Below are 21439 nucleotides of genomic sequence, written 5' to 3'. Positions count from 1 at the left end.
GTTCCCTCTGCATTTTGTTTTGCAAAGGGACTTTTTCCTCCCCATCTTAATTTGAGTAAATGACATATTTCCAAAAGCCGAAAAAGAGCATCTTTTAGCTGACAATTGAACTGAACATTAAATGAAATCTGCAAAGCCATTTTCCCCATGCAGAATGAAAAGCTGACAGACAAGAGAAGCACGAAGTGCATAAAAAAAAAGAACCAACAAAAAACCAACACACCACAAGCAAGCTGAGGGAGAAAGTGTGGAACAGCCATCCTGAATCAGCTCCGTGCTGCTCTAATGGAATTAGGGTCACCCTGACAGAAACACAGTCAGATCACAGAGAAAATTTAATAATTTCTCACTGCAGTCTGAAAAAGCCAGGGAGGATTTGAAAGCACTTTCTGCCAAATTAGCACTTCTGCATCCATCACTCAAGCACACATGCCCCTTCCCATGCACCTCCTCCCAGCACCCCATCCAAGCGGCCGGCAAACCGCGCACCCAGCCCACTGGAGGGAAGTATCCAGTGAGCCCTTCTTTTTATGACAAAGCTGCCACACATTTAACCTTTGGTTAAACTCTTCGGTTCCTCAGTGCTGACATTATTCACAGCTCCTGTGAACTCAATTCCACGAGAGGCATCGGGTGCACGCCCGGTCCTAATTCCACCAGGCGATGCGTATTCGATCTGTTTTATCTCAGGCACTAACCACTAGCTATCTGCCAGCTGCCTAACTGTCAGGGAGCTACAGCAGCAAGGTGAAATGTGGAGTTGCTGTTCTTAAAACAGAGTGTAGGTGGGAATGGTAGGCAAATCCTGGTTGTGGATGCTCCCCGGGCACCTGGGCATGAGCCATTGGGCAGCCTACAGCACAGCCCACCCCCAGCCATCCTTCCCTGCCCTCAGTCCTGTAAGAAGCAATCTGGGGAAACTGACTCCAGGAATTCCAGGTACAACCCTGCTCCCATTTGCCACCTTGCTTTTAATTGGGGAAATGTAAAAATGCTTTGCAGATATGGAGCCTGTACATCCCTCCACTGCCTCCAAGCACAGCTGTAATGGGGAAGAGTGACATCTCAGGAGCTTATAGTTTCATAGTTTCATAGTTTCATTCAGGTTTGGAAGGGACCACAAGGATCATCTAGTTCCAACCCCCCTGCCATGGGCAGGGACACCCCACACTAGATCAGGCTGGACAGAGCCTCATCCAGCCTGCTCTTAAACACCCCCAGGGACGGGGCCTCGACCACCTCCCTGGACAACGCATTCCAGGGTTTCACCACTCTCATGGTGAAGAACCTCCTCCTCACATCTAGCCTGAATCTCCCCACCTCCAGCTTCATTCCATTCCCCCTAGTCCTATCACTACCTGATATCCTGAGAAGTCCTTCCCCAGCCTTCCTGTAGGCCCCCTTCAGATACTGGAAGGCGACAATTAGGTCTCCTCGGAGCCTTCTCTTCTGCAGACTGAACAGCCCCAACTCCCTCAGTCTGTCCTCATAGGAGAGGTGCTCCAGCCCTCTGATCATCCTCGTGGCCCTTCTCTGGACACGTTCCAGTACCTCCACATCCCTCTTGTAATAGGGGCTCCAGAACTGGACACAGTACTCCAGGTGGGGTCTCACCAGGGCTGAGCTTCTTAGAATAGAATAGAATAAACCAAGTTGGAAGAGACCTTCTGCCACATTACATCAAGAATCCATATAAATAAATGGTCTTTGGAGCAAACAGTATGCTTATGTGACCAAAAGACTGAAGAGAGCAGACACAGAGTGCTCCTTTCATAGAATACCTCTCAAGCTTTTACAGCAAGCTCCAGCACACATACATTATCATATCTTCCCCTTGCCTTCCCCTGCTGTCCTGCACTGTGGCTCCCCAGTGTGATGCTCACTACCACATCTTGCCCATCTGCATCACTAATGGCAGGACATGAAATATGCAGGATTTGGGGAAGACTTTTTCACCCTACAGAGATGCAGAGCCTGCCCTATCACACAGCTGCCTGCCACTGAGAGTCCGTGGCAAGATTTAGTAGGATAAGGAAATAAAACAACCTGTTAGTTGCTAAAATACACAGAGCAGCAGTTTCCATCCTAGGAAACCCTCAATTAATTCATGGTGGCTGTGGTAGTTAAAAGGTCATTGTCCTCCAGATCTGCTTTCCAGATTAGGAAAAAGTAATTCAGTCAGTCTGCACCAGAGAAAAAAGGCATATGTACAGATAGCTTGCTTCTCAGCACAGAAGTGTTCCACATCTGAGACACCAATATTTGGATCTAGGCTTGTGAAACAGAGCCAATTTTGTTAAATTAAAGCTTGTGGAAGTATTTCACAAAAATCAGCAAACCATGTCTACTGCAAGTTGTCCTCAGGCCAAGAACTGTCCTAAGACATCCTGAGTTCCACCAGCTTCTGCATACCCGATGGAATGATTCTTCTCTCCTTTGCAGGGACCAGGATAACAAACTTTGGGGAATTTTTATACACCTCAGAACATTAAACATACTTCTCTGTGCCAGACTCCAAAATGGGCTACAATGTGTAGTCATAAAGTGATCTGAGTAAGCATGTTCCAGCAGCACCAGCAGCCAGGGAAGAAAGCTGAGGAAGACGACAGCTGCTGCCCCTAGTTTAACTGGGCAGCTCAGACTGATCCAGACTACACATTCACTTGCTGCCTGTGCAAGTCATCCTTAGTGACAACAAAACAGTGAATTTGTATCTTTCTTCACATCCCCTCTTCATTTTTTTTCTCAGCTTCTCTAAATTTACTCCTTCCCATTCAGTTAAGGACATTTAGGATACTCAGCTGTTTAGGTGGGTTGGATTGGTTGATGGGTTGGACGCGATGATCTTGAAGTCTCTTCCAACCTGGTTTATTCTGTGTATTCTATGTATTCAGTCTGTTTTCTCCATTCAGCCTGGCTCCTACCAACATGTATCAAGATCTCCTTCAAGTTTCACAAAATGGCATCTTAATTATAAGCCTGGTGAGTAAAGCTGTAGTGAGGAGCAGATGGCTGGTGGCAGCTCAAGAGGTGCACCACGGTCACCTCTGGGCTCCAACTCAAGCATCCCAGGAGCCCTGGGTGCTTTCAAAGGCAGGGAGAACTCACAACTGCCAGAGTCTGCAATGAATGTACAAACATTTGGACACTGAAGATTTGGTTACTAGTTTAAAAAAAACCAAACAAAACCCATAAGAGAGGCTACACAAATACTTGGAAACAGCCTACCAAATGACACAAGTTACAAAAGGCAAGGCTATGGAAAGAACCAACAAGGTTTCCTGCACCCTGAATAACTTATTTGATAGGAAATTACTACTTCAAAGAATTTTCATGAGTCCACCATCATCCAAGTTTCTCTTCTTTGTCTGTCCACAACAGACAGCAGCTTGTTTTTTTTTTATGAACAGCTTTCTCCCTGACCTGGAGGGAGAAGGGGACTAATCAAAGCCAGTTACAGCAGCACTGTAAGACTATCAGGACATCAGGCATGGACAGCTTAAAGCATGACCACAAGGATACATTCAACTCCAATTCCACTAGAATACAGGTATAGGAGAGCTATACCAGGAAGGTAAACCCTCACACCCTTTCCAAATAGCTCTTCTACTTGCTGATTCAGAAGAGATGTCTCAGTATTACAGAAATTACAACAGCTGGTAAAAGGAAAGTAAAGTAATAGGGATTACTCTGACCCAATACTTCTCTTTTCCTCTGCACCCAATTCATCTTTATTCATCTGTACATGTTAGAAATGAAATTGTCAGGTTTTGATCTTGCAGCTACTAAAGAAACTCTTCCTGTGCTTGAATACATTTTTTTTAGTCTTTTTAGTTCTACTTGTAACCCTTCACATACATACTGTTTATCTGCATAGTGCACATCAGAAAGTCAGGGATTTGGTGGGGGTTATCCCTTAGTCCTCAGTATTTCCAGTACAAACCAAGAAGGTTTAATATTAGTTGAAAGAAATTTTGCAAGATATTTGAGCTTTTCAAAACTGAATGCAACTTACTGTCCGCTCCTGCTGAAGGCAGCATCAAGCAGCAGAGGATGGCTGCTGGCACAGTGAGTACTGGAATGCAGAAGTTAGGCACCATATTCCAAAGTGGAGCAAGTCCTCTTCAGTCTGAGCCAAGTGGTCAGTACATCCAGTGCTATGATCACAGACTTACTCCTGCAAACCAAAGGAGAAAGAAAAGAAATATGAGATTAAATGCCAAAATAGCAAACTACAATGTAAAGGCATAGTTAGATCCTTTTAAAGTGAAATTTAACTGTCTTTCCTGCTTGAGCAGTAGAGCCTCCACTCTCTGCAATCCAATAAGCTGTTTTCAAGGTCATGAGGCACAAATGCATGTCCATCTCCCAGTTTATCTTCATGTTCACTCTCTGTTATGGCCTGTTAATGTATCTTTTATTGTTCTTATTCCCCACAAACAGATGTAAGTTATAAGTTACAATACAAGAAATAGTCTTAGGCTCATATAACTCTTCTTCATTCATCTGCCCATGAGAGCCATGCTTGATTGCATATGTAGGGTCATCTGCAGTCAACTACAGGTTAAGCATAGCTTGGCCCAGCCATGTCTCGACGGGTCCAAGTAAGAGAAACAGAAGCTGAACTGAGTCAGCTGAGAGTTCACAGCACTTCCAGAGCCACATACAGAAGGTTATTAAGAAAATTGTCTATAAAGCAAAGCTTTACCCAAAGCAAGCACCTAAGCTTCAGCTTCACAAAAAGGGAGGACTGTCTAAAAGGATTCAGGACTGGATATTCCTTCTCCAAAGCAAAGCAAATTATCTTGCAAATTGGCTTACCTGGGCATCTGCCTGGATTTAGAAATACACAAAATTCCTTGAAACCCAACCAAAAAAGGCAAGTCTTTGAAAATAATGCAATTTCTGTATACCTGCTTGCTTTATCTTTTCAAGAGAACATGCTCATTTTACTTTCACCTGAAAGTCCAGCATCTGCCTGTTAGGAGAGATTTTAAAGGACCTAGCAAGCCCCATTACCTCAAAGTGACAATGCTCTAACAGGGACATGGACTCACTCTTTCAGTGCTGGGCGTCTCAATGCAAGCTCAAAAGTTATTCAAAAGTTGATGAGATTTTCTTACACTAAGCTGTGAGAGTTACTGAAAGCTAGGAACACAGCATTAATAGTGACAAAATTTCATGCTGGCAGATGCCAGCCTAAGTGGACCCCATGAGTATCCTTGAAGTGAAGTATCTGCAAGTGCACAGGCTGTACATGACACAACCCACCACTCTTGCTCATGGTTGACAGACATTTCAAAATCATGCCCAAGGTTGATCTAACCAAAGTATTTTTGCGTTCTGCTGGGGTTAGGTATTTCTGTGGAAGGGTCTGAGGGGTTGTTTTATTGTTGGGTTTGGGGGGGGGGGGGGATGTTGGGTTTAGAACCACTGCACTTTTCACTTTTGATTGCAGTATCACATGTTATAAACATGTTTACTTCTGACAATGACAGTGCTGAGGGAACTCCAAGAGAAACTTCAAAATAATCTACCTAGGCAAATATTTACACCACATTGTACCAACAAACAGCAGATCATGATTCTTCTCCATTCTGTTACTGTATTTGCACAGTAAATCTTTTCACACATTATAATATCACACAACACAGAGAAATCTTTATTTATGCAATGTCTTCTACAGCCAAGACATCTGAAAATACTTTACAAAATAACCTAGTTCTAACCTAGACACAGAGAGAATACTAATCATCTCATCTGGCTTTTATTATCTCAGTAAGGAAGCATAAATCCAAGTAAGATCAGCAGCAAGATTTTAAATGCTGCGAAAAGAGGCTCTTCATACCAGCCACACACTTGGTTCTCTTTGCTGCCCTCTGACCTCAATATCCTCATTTTTCCCCTCACCAAAGAATTGCTAAAAGCACCATTAACATGTCTTACATCACAGAGACAGGTACCAATAGTTGCCCCTTCATAGCTGCATAAGCTCTGTTCCAATGAGAAGCTCCAACCATCCCCCAAACAGTTTGCCCAGTGTTAGTCAGCCCTCAGAAGAATGGGAAGAAGCCCCAGGACTGCATGAAGATTGTATCTACATTCTATGTGTACAGTGATAATTTGAGCAGCCCAAAGAAGTGAACCCACTATAGCACACTTCAAGCAGCATTACATCTGGTTCAACAGAAGCCAGAATCTTACAAGGTTGCTCCTCTTGGAGGGGTGGAGGGGAAACCACCATCAGGGGTCGAAATTACTGTGTCACAACTGATGATGTTTGTCAAACTCTCTCAGATTAGGACAGAGAACAAGTTTTACAGGTGGTAGAGAAAACATCTTAGGTATGTATCAGACCAGACTGGGGATGAATAGCTTTCAGAGAGCTTTTCGTCTTTCATTCACTTCCATTAACAATAAAAGTGTCTGATCTAAGGGTGTATCTTCAGTGCAGATTGCTCAGGAGTCGTGTGAATGGCACCTCTGCAGCCCTCATTCAGGAGTAACTCTCAGGAGCACAAACCCCTCAGCTAAAGAATAGTCTGCCTCTTGATTTCTCTCTTCTTTCAGCAAATGCGATCAAGCTTCTCTTCAGTTTCAAGCTTGACAGATTTATAACTTTCCTCTCAAGCCCATGAGATACGTACAACGTGCACCATGCAAAACTGATGAATTGTCACACTTATCCTACCAGATGCTTTATAGACTTCATCTTTTTGCAACTGTTTAGTGTTCTATAATAATTTACCATCTGGTAGAAAAGGCGGATTTTCTTACAGAACAGAACAGAATTAACCAGGTTGGAAAAGACCTTTGAGATCATCAAGTCCAACCCATCACCCAACACCATCTAATCAACTAAACCATGGCACCAAATACCCCATCCAGTCTCTTCTTAAACACCTTCAGTGATGGTGACTCCACCACCTCCCTGGGCAGCCCATTCCAATGGCCAATCACTCTTTCTGTGAAGAACTTCTTCCTAACATCCAGCCTAAACCTCCCCTGGTGCAGCTTGAGACTGTGTCCTCTTGTTCTGTTGGTGGTTGCCTGGGAGAAGAGACCAACCCCCACCTGGCTACAACCTCCCTTCAGGTAGCTGTAGACAGCAATAAGGTCTCCTTGCAAGGCTTTGTGCTGTCTGTCCCTCTCCAGTTAACAGAGCACCTTTGGCCCTTGACCAGATCAAACGTCACCTATTTCTCTTTCCTTAGTTGCTCTGCCTACGGAAAAGTTGTCTGCATTCAATATTTAATATCCTTTAAAATTTTATAAATCACAGTAGCTGTCACTTTTCTTGTGAAAGTGGAAATATCTGAAAAGCCTCTCCCAGTAGTTTAGCTCTCTCATTTTAAGAAGCAAGAAGACAACCCAGTATTCAAAGTGGGGTGACAGGGTATTAGCTGATAGTCAGTTTACCTTTTGAAGGCCACTGTTACTCTGACAGTTCTGAACAGCCATCTCGAACCAATCCTAAAGGCTTCCCTTCCTGGGGCAGAAAGGCAGTCTAAGATGAAAAGCAGCTACAATCTACACAATGTTGCTAGATTTTGGGAACAGGCTAAACAGACAGAGTCAGTATTGCTTTGGTAAAATCAAGTCCAACAGCAACAAATCAAATTATCCTCTTAAGACTTTGAGTCTGTCGCCAACAACATCATGCCTCTTCAGGCTGCTCTCCCTTGCATCTCAAGTCCTGTGCACCAGATAATCTCAAGTCCCTTCATTTGAAGGCCTTCTTTAGTTTCACAGCTTTGGCTAGCATCTCATAACCAATATTATGTTTTGGAGCCCAGACACTGAAGGAGGTTTTCTGAAAAGACATGAACATTCTTATTGCTACTTCTGCATCTGGTCCTGGCAACATCATAAATTCTAGACCACGTTACCTAAGAGGAGGCTGAAGCTAAGCATTCCAGATGGCTTTGTAAAAACAATTTTTGGAGCCTCTGCTCCAAGCTCAGTGTTAGAACTACCAAGTGCTAGTTTGGCAGAAAACTAGAAAGCGGATAAGCACAACAACAAAATAAAATGGAAAACTTCATTTAAATAGAGCTGAGTTTGCCATGGGGCAGGTGGATGGAAAAGAGGCAGTCTTGAGAACATTTTTGAAACCTACATGGTTTGATTCTTTTAGACAAGCAGAAAAAGCTGGACTCATTTAAAACAGAGCCAAGAATACCAACAGTTCATATGGTACTAGAAATTCTGGCAATGAGCGTGTCCCACAGGAGACAGCAAAGAGTTTAGAAAAGGCAGACAACTTTAAAGAGTCAAGAGGAACTTCACACCAGCATATCCTCCATGAACATTTCTGGAAGCTAAACTGAACTGAAGCAAGTATCACGTGGGTCACTAACCATAACCAGCATGAAGAAAAGCATCCTCAAGATAAGCTTGCCAAGTCCAAACCAGGGACAAAAATATTGTACCAAAATTGCTTTTTATGTTTAAGCTACTTTGCATCCCAAAGTATCTAAGAGGTCAGCACGAAAATGTTCCCACCAGGAAACTCTCTGCATCCACAGAACTGGCAGGTTCAGTTGTGTGAGTATTGATGCTGCATTCAGTCTCAGGCTGCTCCAGGGGAGGTTTAGGCTGGAAGTTAGGAGGAAGTTTTACACAGAGAGAGTGATTGCCCATTGGAATGGGCTGCCCAGGGAGGTGGTGGAGTTACCATCATTGGAGGTGTTCAGGAGGAGACTTGATAGGGTGCTTGGTTGCATAGTTTAGTTGATTAGGTGGTGTTGGATGATAGGTTGGGCGCGATGATCTTGAAGGTCTCTTCCAACCTGGTCTGGTCTGGTCTATTCTACTCTATTCTATTCTATTCACTGTGAAACACAGTTAAGAGACACTCTAGAAACTTACAGGGCAGGAAAATAAGCCCAGCAATGTCCTTATATGACCTGGAAACATAGTAGTGTCTTTCCATAAAGAAGCCTGAAACAATTGTGTTTGCTTTTCAAGGTAGAAAGTTCTTAAATGTTCTTAACATGAGCCCAGGGAAGCAAGTCAGAAGATATCAACCGGACACCACCCAGAGAACAGCAAATAAGGAGCTAAAACTGCATCAGCTCCTCCAACTCTACCTCGTGAAACACATAATGAAAGCAAATTTTCCTTCTGGACACCCTCAGCTTTGTGTTTTACACAAATACCCTGTAGGGGAACCAGTGCTCCAGAGGGACCTTGATACTGCAGGGAGTTGCACAACGACGGTAATCAAGAACTGACCAAACAAAGAAGAGGCACATGGCACACAGAGCAACAAAGCAGCAATTTATTCTGTTAAAAACGAGAACAATAACTGACTACAGCTCAATTGCTTCACTCTGTATGTAACACCTCATCTGTGCTCTGAAGAGGAAAACCATGACACACCATATGATTCAAGATCATCATACTGCACACAATAAAAGTTGTAGAAGGACAGTTACACACAAGTTAATGACTTCTGAATGTTTCACTTCACTCCATTAGTATTCCTTCTGCATACAATTCTTTGTGCTTTTCTGTGAGAAATATAATATAAAGAGACTTGGGGAGTACAGCAATATGGCCAAAAAATTCAAAATGAGCCTCATTTCACTCCAAACTCCCACATGTAGGGAATGTATTAGAGAGATTCAGTGGGGAGATATATGAAGATGGCAACACTTGCACAGATTTAGGAAGGAATTTCACACAATCTTGCAGTAGAGTAAAAAGCCAAAAGCTGAAGTGACTGCTACAAGAGCAAAGGTATCACTTTTAGGACTCAGGTGTGAGCAGGCCTACAGCATCAGTATGAAGACTCTCAAACCATCTGGAGAGAAGGGATGAGGAGCAAAGCAATTCAAGAGCTGGGAAAGATAAAAATCTCTGTCAAGTTGCAAGTGCTAGACAGACCTACTAAGCAAGATGGGGATTTGACAACCATCTGTAAGTACATGAAGAAGGCAAACACCAAGAAAGGAGTGAAGGAGTATAAGTTAGCCATGGGCATGAAACTGTGAGTAATGGAATGAGACAGAGCAAAAGAAAGTGTATGTTGGATATTCTCAGTAAACTCTTGAGGGGGGAAAAAAAGGAAAGAAATTAAAAACTGGATGGAGAAAAGAAAAAAGAGAAAAGAAAAAGAAAAGAAAAAAAAACCACCTCCAAATATGCCATAATCTAGGGGGGAAAAAAACCACACACCCAACACTGAACAGAATCAGATTGGTATGGGGAAATATAAGGGAAAACAAAACAAAACACCTCAAAACAAGATGGAAGTACTTTAGGAAGATTCTGCTTATTTCAGCAAAGCATTAAAAAAGCAACCATGATGATTTTAGCAACAAGTTGGCCCATATAGAGATCTCTGTGATCCTGAACACACAATTGCAACTTGACCCAAGGAGAGGAGCAGAGGGAGAGAAGCTTTCAAGCAGGTTGCAAGCACAGCTTGGATACTCCTGTCAGCCTTAGTGGCTGCATTTCACAGTATCACAGTATTGCCAAGGTTGGAAGAGACCTCAAAGATCATCAAGTCCAACCTGTCACCACAGACCTCATGACTAAATCATGGCACCAAGTGCCATGTCCAATACCCTCTTGAACACCTCCAGGGATGGTGACTCCACCACCTCCCTGGGCAGCACATTCCAAGGACCAATGACTCTCTCGGTGAAGAACTTTCTCCTCATCTCGAGCCTAAACCTGCCCTGGCGCAGCTTGAGGCTGTGTCCTCTTGTTCTGGTGCTGGTTGCTAGAGAGAAGAGACCAACCCCTTCCTGGCTGCAACCACCTTTCAGGTAGTTGTAGAGAGCAATGAGGTCACCCCTGAGCCTCCTCTTCTCCAGGCTAAACAATCCCAGCTCCCTCAGCCTCTCCTCATAGGGCTTATGTTCCAAACCCCTCCCCAGCCTTGTTGCCCTTCTCTGGACACGTTCAAGTGTTTCGAAGTCCTTCCTAAACTGAGGGGCCCAGAACTGGACACAGTACTCAAGGTGTGGCCTAACCAATGCAGAGTACAGGGGCACAATGACTTCCCTGCTCCTGCTGGCCACACTGTTCTTGATGCAGGTCAGGATGCCATTGACCCTCCTGGCCACCTGGGCACACTGCTGGCTCATGTTTAGGTGGCTGTCGATCAGCACCCCCAGGTCCCTCTCCGTTTGGCAGCTCTCCAGCCACTCCAACCCCAGCCTGTAGCTCTGCATGGGATTGCCGTGGCCAAAGTGCAGCACTCGGCACTTGGACTTGTTGAATGCCATCCCACTGGACTCTGCCCATCTGTCCAGTCGGTCGAGGTCCCTCTGCAGAGCCTTTCTACCCTCTAACTGACCAACATCTGCTCCCAACTTGGTGTCATCTGCAAATTTGCTGATGACTGTCTCAATCCCCTCATCCAGATCATCAATGATTTGCTTCTGAAGATACTAATTTCTGTAAGTGCCATTGCCTGCAGACAATTCTAGCTAAAAAGGAGAGTTTTCTCTACTGCAACAAGAATTACAAAGGGCCCCACTAAATAACTATGGTGATAAGTCAAAAGAGGCACTTAAAATATAGACCAGCCTTGAGCCTCACAAGCCCAGCCATCATTCACAGCGAGCACTAAATACAGATCGCTGTAGATCACCCTTCCCAAGTGTATAGGCTCTTAATGCCTGCTGTAAAGCCTCCTTAAAAGAAGTAAGCTATTACATATTGCCCTTTCAACAGACATCTTTCACATTTCCACAATAGGCCCACAGTGCAACCAGATGCATGGACTACAGGGCAACAAAGTTGTGAGGGGCTTGGAACACAAGCCCTGTGAGGAGAGACTGAGGGAGCTGGGGTTGCTTAGCCTGGAGAAGAGGAGGTGACCTTATTGCTCTCTACAACTACCTTAAGGGAGGTTGGAGACAGGCAGAGGTTGGTCTCTTCTCCCAGGCAACCACCAACAGAACAAGAGGACACAGTTTCAGGCTGCACCAGAGGAGGTTTAGGCTGGAGGTTAGGAGGAAGTTTTACAGAGAGAGAGTGATTTGCCATTGGAATGGGCTGCCCAAGGAGGTGGTGGAGTCACCATCACTGGAGGTGTTCAGGAGGAGACTTGATAGGGTGCTTGGTTGCATGGTTTAGTTGATTAGGTGGTGTTGGATGATAGGTTGGACACAATGATCTTGAAGGTCTCTTCCAACCTGGTCTGGTCTGGTCTGGTCTATTCTATTCTATTGATTCAGGGCAGTAAAAAATCCTGAAAAAATTTTAAAAAGACATTTACCTATTCCTTAGCTATCAGCAAACTTTGCTAATGTGGAGGAAAAGTGTTCATTAAGTAGCCACTTCCAAAAAAGGAAGTATTCCTATTCTTTTCCTACAAGCTACTACACACACACAAATACATGAACAACACATATGACCATGCCATTATAGGCTTGCATTCCACACAATGGGAAGTGGTGTAAAGATTAAAACCACAAGGTACCAAAGTCCTTTCCTCTAAACTCTAACTCCTTGGCACCAAGTTCCACAAATCCAGGAGGTAGAACAGAAATTTTTATACTAAAGAGAGGGAGAGCTGAGAAATACAGTCCTCCTGGGCCTGCTGCTTACAAACCACTGCAGCTGACTGCTGCTTACTGTACAGCTGTGCTACACTTCTTTCTGCATCTGGCTCAAATAACGCCAAGCACACTGGGTTCTGCATCTCTCAGATTGACTGAACAGGCAAAGCAGAGTAGATACAAGATCCACTGAGGACCAAAACTAATTTTAACCAAAAAAGCAAGAATGCAAATGATCAGTCAGATGAGGGATAATCTGTCCTCCCTTCCCTTTAAGGATTTGCATGGTGTTTACTGGCTTGAGATCAAACTAAATCCTACATCAATCCTAATTCAAAACTAAAACAGTTTCTTCTTCAGAAGAATCCTTCTGCTCTATCCACATGCCTATTCAGCTTCATTAGTGGCCTCAGTGTAGACATTTTTCAGAGACCTTCTGGAATCTGAACACATTTTAAGCCCATTATCTGGTTTGGGCATTTCGAGCAACTACAACAACAGGTTTCCTCTGCAGAATCCATGAAAGCTTGACCCTAGGAGAAGATGATCTTTCCAGTATTCTGCTGTTTTCTCAGTAATTTTTGCTTCAACCAGAGTACAAGGTATATAAAGAACTTTCTTTGGAAAATGACTCTTTTTAATGAAAAATCCCTTACTTTTGCTGGAGGTTCAGTTATGTTTTACATAACATAGCATACTGTTGGGGTCTGTTCACTTAAGGCTTTTCAGATTAATAGCTTATTCCAAATCTGCTTTTGCCAAGACCTCAATTTCTGAAATCTGCTTATCTTTTATGTTTAGCAAGACTAGGCACCACTTGTATCAAGTCTTCCACTACATTTTTAGCAGTTAAACTGAGGCAAAGGCATAAATTCCCTTTTCAGCGGTACCCTTTTCTTCCTTAATTGCCATCTTTAACCTCCCATCATTCCAGTAAGCCACATTTTCACACAAGACAATGGCACTGATTTGCTTAAATTATTTAGAACAGAACAGAATTAACCAGGTCGGAAAAGACCTTTGAGATCATCAAGTCCAACCTATCATCCAACACTATCTAATCAACTAACCCACAGCACCAAGCACCCCATCCAGTCTCTTCCTAAACACCTCCAGTGATGGTGACTCCACCACCTCCCTGGGCAGCCCGTTCCAATGGCCAATCACTCTTTCTATGAAGAACTTCTTCCTAACATCCAGCCTGAACCTCCCCTGGTGCAGCTTGAGTCTGTGTCCTCTTGTTCTCATCTATGTATAGTGTTTAGGTCTTCAAAGATCACCCTGGCTCACTCAATTTTTCTTTCATACTTTACATTTTCTGCACTCTGCTACTAATGCCTGGGAGGTGGGTTTCCAAGTTTCTCAAACTTGCTACCTAGCCAGGGTGAATTACACCCAGTCTTGCTAAGTTGAGTGCTTTTTTGACCTTGTTTTCTTACATTCTGCCATTGGTTTCAAATGACATCAAGGAACTGGTGCACTTCCCCCCTCCCTTTTGTTTTCTACTCTTACTTTCCTCCCATTTTAATTTCTGGGATGCTTTGAGTAACCTGTTCACTTTCAAGTTGTCCTTTCTGAAGTTTAGCATCATTCTCAATACTCTGATCATCTTCTTGGCACAGTATCTGAAGGGGGGCCTACAGGAAGGCTGGGGAGGGACTTCTCAGGATGTCAGGTAGTGATAGGACTAGGGGGAATATAATGAAGCTGGAGTTGGGGAGATTCAGGCTGAATGTGAGGAGGAGGTTCTTCACCATGAGAGTGGTGAAGCCCTGGAATGGGTTGTCCAGGGAGGTGGTTGGGGCGCCATCCCTGGAGGTGTTTAAGACCAGGCTGGATGAGGCTCTGGCCAGCCTGATCTAGTGTGGGGTGTCCCTGCCCATGGCAGAGGGGTTGGAACTAGATGATCCTTGTGGTCCCTTCCAACCCTGAATGATACTATGATACCTCTGAACTCAAGTACTGTACTGTACTCACACACTACATCCACCATACCTGTGGCCACTCGTGAAGATGCAAGTGAGGAGCCTACAAACAACTTTAACCTCACTGACTCAGCAGCAGCTTGACAAGTACACAGGTGATTAATGCTGAGTGACTACTGGTGTCTGGAGCTATTTTAAAGTCAGGCTCTGGAAAGCATGCACGTGCTGGTGACAAAACCTCCACCCATCATCTCACAGCCACTGTCATGTGTGGCAGTTGAATAAAAAGGACTTTCTGCTTTGCTCCTGCTAACAGAGATGACAATCCTCTTCTGCAGGTTCACCAAGCCCCCCATGAAGTGGAGAGTTCACAAATAAATCTCGGCTGCCATCCTTCTTAGATGTGGTCAGCAGCAGCAGCACCGCTAGATTAGACAGGACCTCAGCCCCAGCCAGCCTGTGTCAGCCGGCTCAAAGACCAGACAAGCAAAGACAGCAGCAGGTGGCCACAGGGATGGCTTCTTCCTAATGTCATCATTTAGCAGACAACTTACGCCCTACTGGAGGGTTTATACCTCCAATTAAACTTTCTATAATTTTCATCTTGTGAAACTATGAACATTCTCAATGCTAGATTTTGGAGTCATTCTCTCCTAAAGGGTTTAGAAGTTAATTATACCATAGTTGTTATTGCTGTCTCAATCACAGATACTGCTTGAACCCCATTATTGTGTACATCACTGAGGGCTAAAATAAGAACAGCTGCTGCTTTGGTGCGCTCTGGAGCTAGCCTTTCCTACAAACTGCTTCTCTAACCTTTGCCCAAGCATTATGTATGCTCAGTTTATATGCAGGTAGTTAACATAGCCTGGTAGGGTAAATGGGCTTATTACATTTATTAAACTGAATTCTCCCCATGCAGAACGACCCCAGCATCCGACAGCCCTCTGGCTCTGGAAGCATTTGGCTGTTACCATGGAAGACAGCACCCAGAAATTCCCTTCCAACTAATAAGCAAGAACTATGAAAGTACAAATTTCATGCAATTGCCTTCTGTATGAAAAATGAAAACTGTTTCTGTAAGCTATAAAGAAACCAAGATGCAATCAAGCTTATTGTAATAAGATGCTAAATTTATGATTATTCCTTTTTTCTTCTTTTCCCCTTCCACTGAAGCCCCTTTGATTTGCTTGGGCAAAAGAAAGCACCCACTGAGGTAGCATATACTACATAATGCACAAGCCATATTAAAGAGACATAAATAAAAATCAATCCAAGTGTAATATGATGCTTACTGAAGACAAAGAAACCAAAGGTCTGTAAATTAAGAAATCCTGAATAAATGGTGGCTAGGTCAGCCTTAACTCTGACTCAATTAAAAAACACAATTTCTCTCCTTCAGTAGAACTTCAGGCGAGAAATCAAGTTCGCATTCCTTGCATGACGTTGCGTACAGCACGACACACAAAACATCTACACACTCGTTTTTGTCTCACTCAGATCTGAGGCTGTATGTTCAAAACTGTTTGATGGAAGAAAATCAATTAATACATTATTTTTTTTTAAGTCTCCTTTGTTTGGCAGATCAAAGCAGTAGCTTCCTAGTTGCTTCATGGCTAGAGAGACTGAGATAACAGCTGCATCAAATCCAGCACTTTCTGGATGGACCAGTTATCTTCCATCTTTCATGCCACAAAGCAAATCCCACAGAACCACACAGGCCAAAACCTGCTTCCACACTCACGCTTGCATGCACACATTCTGCAAGTGAACTCACATGTGTGGACCACACACAAGTGCTGAAAGCTTAGCAGCAGCATATAGGAGGGCTCCGTGTGGCTGTGGATCTGTGCTGCCTGTGGATCTATGCCACCTGCTATCTTATCAAAGATGCACAAACTCATCTGCTTTGGATTATAAGGATGAGAAAAGGTGGGAGGCTAAAAATATACTGCACATTTTAATGAACCTGTAATACTTGCCTCTCCCAGCCTCAGAAATAAATTGAGAACATACAGGACAAGCAAACAACATTACCTCTCAGGTATGTTGGGCACATCATCACTGCACAATTCCCACTGCCCCTTGAACCTTGTGTGATCCTGTACCTCCCATGGACCCTCATCCATCATAAAATCTATGCTAAAGGTTTGTGGGGTTTTGCTTTTGACACCCAGCAATTGTTTGGTTGCTAGAAAAGGCATGCTTTGCTAGCCAAAGGTATTGACTGCAAGGCAGCTACATAGCTACTTCCAATGGCTTTGGCATTTCTACACTTGGGAGGCAGCAGGAGAGATCCATTCTTACATTCAGCACAGTCTGTATACAGATAGGGAATAGTCTTCACCTACAGGACAATACTCCTCTCCTCCATGACAAGCTATGGTTCTGAAGCTTCATGTTTTGCAACTTGACATTAAGGAAGGTATTCAAAGGAAAACAAACAAAAGCCACCATCACAGCAATTCTGCTCCACAAGAGGGTAGCTTGCTTTTGATTTTTAAGTCAGTCTTTAAAATGCTCTCTTCCTCAAGCTTTGAAAGCATTTCCTGTGTTATCTCCAGTTATATCTTACAACTTCTATGCACTCTCTTCACCAGGGGAATGGTCCCATGCTAATGATCTGAGTCACAATGAACCTGAATTCTAGCAAAAGATCAAAAAAATAATTTATGTACCTCACACAAAATTGCCCTTTCGTAATGGAGACTTCTGCCAATAGCAGATGGAAAGACCTTTGAAAAATAAGACATCCCATATGCTGTCTGCAGCAAGTTCATGGCTTTACCATTGAAATTATCCACTCTTTCCTTCCAGGCCACCACCTTTACATGACCTTGAGTGAAACAAAGGGGGCAATACATAATGTGCAGCTCCTCGGCACACCATTCAGTAAAATCTGAGGAAAGAAAATTACTGCTAGCTGCTTTTCCAATCCATTTGTACATTAGTGTGCTGAAATGCATACTTGGAGCCATTGAAATCAGATTCAATGTACGTTTTACAGTACTTAGGAGGAAAGCTATTTTAATTTTGTTAGCTGCCAGAACGTAAAATCCTGAAGGCAAAAAGCTTCCAGCAGAAAAACAGAACACATCTTAAAGGGAAAAGACGTTACCTTACCTTAGCTTGATGAAAAACAAAGCTTAAGCAGGACCTGGTTATTTACAGTGGCAGGAAAAGGGGCAGCCCCAGTTCCTCCACACGGCTGATGCTGGATGGGGTTTGGAATACAAGCCCTATGAGGAGAGGCTGAGGGAGCTGGGGTTGCTTAGCCTGGAGAAGAGAAGGCTCAGGAGAGACCTTATTGCTCTCTACAACTACCTGAAGGGAAGTTGTAGACAAGTGGAGGTTGGTCTCTTCTCCCAGGCAACCAGCACCAGAACAAGAGGGCACAGCCTCAAGCTGCGCCAGAGAAGGTTTAGGCTGGAGGTTAGGAAGAAATTCTACACAGAGAGAGTGATTGCCCATTGGAATGGGCTGCCCAGGAAGGTGGTGGAGTCACCACCGTTGGAGGTGTTTAGGAGGAGACCTGATAGGGTGCTTGGTGCCATGGCTTAGTTGATTAGATGGGTTGGGTAATAGGTTGGACACTATGATCTCGAAGGTCTCTTCCAACCTGGTTTATTCTATTCTAACAACACGAGGTGCAGCATCTTGTTCATTAAATCCAAACACATCAAATTAACAGTGGTGGAGAGCAACTCCTCTGCTGCCAAAAAAGGGACGTCTCTGAGGCCCTTAGTGACATGTGAGCAACATGCTCCAAGTTTTAAGCATTTACCTTTGGATATGCAATGCCACCAGATGTCCAAGCTTTTTCTTACCTGCAGACTAATGCATCAAAGTGGTTTTCATGCCAATACCTCAAAGCTCGTTTGCTCAGAGGCCACACTTTTATGTCTACTGCTTCTAGACATGTGCTTAACCCATTCCGTTAGTGAAGTGCAAACTGTGCCAGGTGTAAGCAGAGCGGTGGTTTTACCAAATCAGCTAAAGCACACAACACTCTGTGCCAGTTCTGTATTTTAGTCTGGCTATGGGAAGGCAGGTCCAAGTTATCCCCTCAGACTGTTTTGATTATGCTTCAATTGCCAGACTACGCACTCTGCATCACATTAACTAAGGTAGTCCTGATCTGGTATTACAGGGCCCAGAATACAATGGATTTGCTAAGGCCTAAGGCATCTGCTGCCATTTGCTGACGAGCTTCTCTTATGAAAAACAGTCCCATCCCTCTAATGCTGGAGCTCCTGTCCCTGGTTGCTTGACCTCAAATGAGTGCACGGGTTCTCCATCACTCAAACCTTCCCCAGCAGCACGATGCAAAACACACAGTTGTTTTTACTGGTCTATTCTTTATGAAAGCTTTCTGCTTTAGTCTCATCCTTGTGGGTTTTAATAACTATGCACATACTCAGAGAGCTCGCCATCAGTGTACCCTGAATTAAATTTTAACCAATTTATGAAGTATTAAAACCCACAACATTCTTTAATAACATTTTAATTGTAGTACTACTATGGAACTCATGTGGCAACGCCTAATTATAATTCTAGATGAGCAGTAATTAACAAGCTACTTTATGATGCGTAAGTCCAAAACAATCAAGGTCAGGACAGTCCTGCAAAAGGAGCTTCCACTGTGCACCCTGCAACAAGGGAGACCAGTTTGTCCTTGGAATGCATTCGTTCCCCACTTTCTGCATCCAAGCATTACACTTCAGTAACTGTAGAGAATATCACCAACCAAGCTCTGGGTTGGCTGTACTGCTGCGTCTCTGTCAGGAAATGGGCAGTTCTGCTCCCGTTGTCATGTACACATCACCATTACAAGCTCATTTGAAGTAACAACCGCCAACATAATGCCACTTGTGAGGAAGACAGGAGCAGCTATAGCAGAAGCACCCATCAGGCAGCAAAGACCCCAAAACGGAATGTGTTGAGGACAGAGTAATGAAGGCATCTCTCTTGTTCACTCCCAGCAGTAAAAAATTTCATCCTGGTATAGGGAATACTTCAAATTCACCTAGCACTTTCTAGTGGGAGGAAGAGTGATACTGAAAACAAGCCACATATTTCAGGTCAGAAACTCCAGGACATTTCCCATTGACCTGGATGCCGTCCCAGAAATTTCATGGCAGAATCTTGCTCCTTCACTCCATGGCTACTAAATTAAAAGTCCTTCTAAACAGTAAGTATTCACAAAGTGTTCCAAAAGTATCAATAGCAGAGAAGAATAGAATAGAATAGAATAGACCAGACCACACCAGACCAGACCAGGTTGGAAGAGACCTTCAAGATCATCACGTCCAACCCATCAACCAATCCAACCCACCCAAACAAGTACCCCAACAGCAGTATTTTCAGGGTCAGCTGGCAATAGTTCAAAGCCCAGAGGCTTTGCTTCAGAATGTGCATTGCCCTTTGCTGACAGATTTGGCTTAAATTTTATTCTTATATTTTATCCTTGTAAAAGAAAAGGTCTTTGAGACTTGAAAGGGGGGGTGGGGGGGGCGGAAGTCATATGCAATGTAGAAGGTAATTTTCTCTTCTCAGAGGGAAAAGAAGTTTCTGAAAAGGGCTTTGTCACAGACTCATGTATCTGTCTTCTGTTCTTCCCTCTACCACTTTTTTTCCTGTCTTCTAGTGAAAATGAATCTCACAGCTCTCCCAGGAAGAACACAGGCCATTCCTGACCATAGGGAGGAGGCATCAGAATAAGAACTTGCATGATACAGCTGGTACCCTCTCTGCCTGAAGCAGCAAGGTATTGGATATTTTGGACTAACATTAAAGACATGGAAACATTTGGTAAACTATCATAGGTCAGCTTTTTAAGTAGAAGAACAAAATACCCAGGGCACAGTCAGGGCTAAATCAAGAATCCAACTCTGGCAATAGAAGAATCTTTTATGCATGCAGGTGGTTTATGAAAAACAATTTGTTTACAGCCCTTTTAAAAAGGATACATGAAGGAATTTGAATAGATATTCCTCATGAAGCACTGTTGTTCATAATAAAGCTCATTCTGCCCTTCAAGCTCCCAGAGAGAATTCCTGACAGATTAACCTTCTGCATTACACTGAAGGCACCAGCAGTAAAGAGCTGTTTAAAGCACTGCAGATACCCCATCACTGGGTCATGCTTCCATCCCATACACCGAAGGACAAAAGCCTTGCACCAGATAGGCCATGATGGCATAGGCCTCCATGCAAAACTATTCTGGGCTTGCTCTTCAGCCAAGACCTCTAGGCATCAGAAAACTCTGCAGTCCAGTCAACTTGCCTTTGCTCAAACCAGTGTGTGCCTGTGACCTGGCATCTCCTAAGGATGTCAGTACTGTCTGGTGGAATTTTTACAAACACAAAATAAACTCTCTCCTATTTGACAGTGTTCATCAAAACCCAGTTAAACTTATTGCTAGCTGAAGCAAACTTAGTTCTGGAAAACAGAAACCCTTCCTGAGCAAAGGCAACAGGAGAGCTTTGCAAGGGCTGAAATGGGAGTCAGGACTTAAGATACAAACATCCCTCCACACATTTCTCAGCCAGCAAACACAGCAAACCACATCCCCTGATTACACAGCAAAGCTTCTGGATACACTGCAGTTTCTTCTACCTATCAGCTCAGCAATGACTGCGAGAAGTTTGGCCAACACATGTCACGCCCTTGCAGCCTTCCTCAGGAGAGCTGCACATGATAGTGTTGTGCTCCAAGTCCTGTTTCGGTGTTATGGTGGATGAATAGCTGCAATTTCAATCCCAACTCTTTAAGCCTAGCAAACACTGTTACCCAACCCGCAGGCACCTGTCCTTGAGAGCCTTTGCTGCTGCGCAGCATCCGCACTGCAAGAGGAGCCACTTTCTTCCTTCACTATGCAGATAGCAAAGGAAAAGCTGATCAAACCACTGCCTGAAGTGTGGATGCACCAGGAAGGCCAACTAAAACCACTGCCACAGCACACTCACAGGCAGAAACCACCCTTAAGAC

The 21439-nt window shown here is 43.9% G+C and overlaps 1 protein-coding gene across 8 annotated transcripts in view; it reads right to left on the bottom strand.

Annotated features, from left to right (window-relative positions):
- Positions 1–21439, bottom strand: part of PTPRF (protein tyrosine phosphatase receptor type F) — a 430746-nt gene that overhangs the window by 263153 nt on the left and 146154 nt on the right. For all 8 annotated transcript variants that reach the window (XM_068141543.1, XM_068141542.1, XM_068141545.1 and 5 more), the window contains exon 3: positions 4016–4177. In XM_068141543.1, the coding sequence (XP_067997644.1) occupies positions 4016–4100 (85 nt within the window). In that variant the 5' untranslated portion in view covers positions 4101–4177. The remainder of the gene's footprint in view (positions 1–4015; positions 4178–21439) is intronic.

Source organism: Melanerpes formicivorus, unplaced genomic scaffold, assembly GCF_026170545.1.
Source record: "Melanerpes formicivorus ecotype bairdi unplaced genomic scaffold, bMelFor1.0.p_v2 SCAF_7, whole genome shotgun sequence".
NCBI classification, from domain to species: Eukaryota; Metazoa; Chordata; class Aves; order Piciformes; family Picidae; genus Melanerpes; species Melanerpes formicivorus.
Note: the sequence above shows the minus strand (reverse complement) of the source record. Positions and strands in the feature narration are given on the sequence as shown.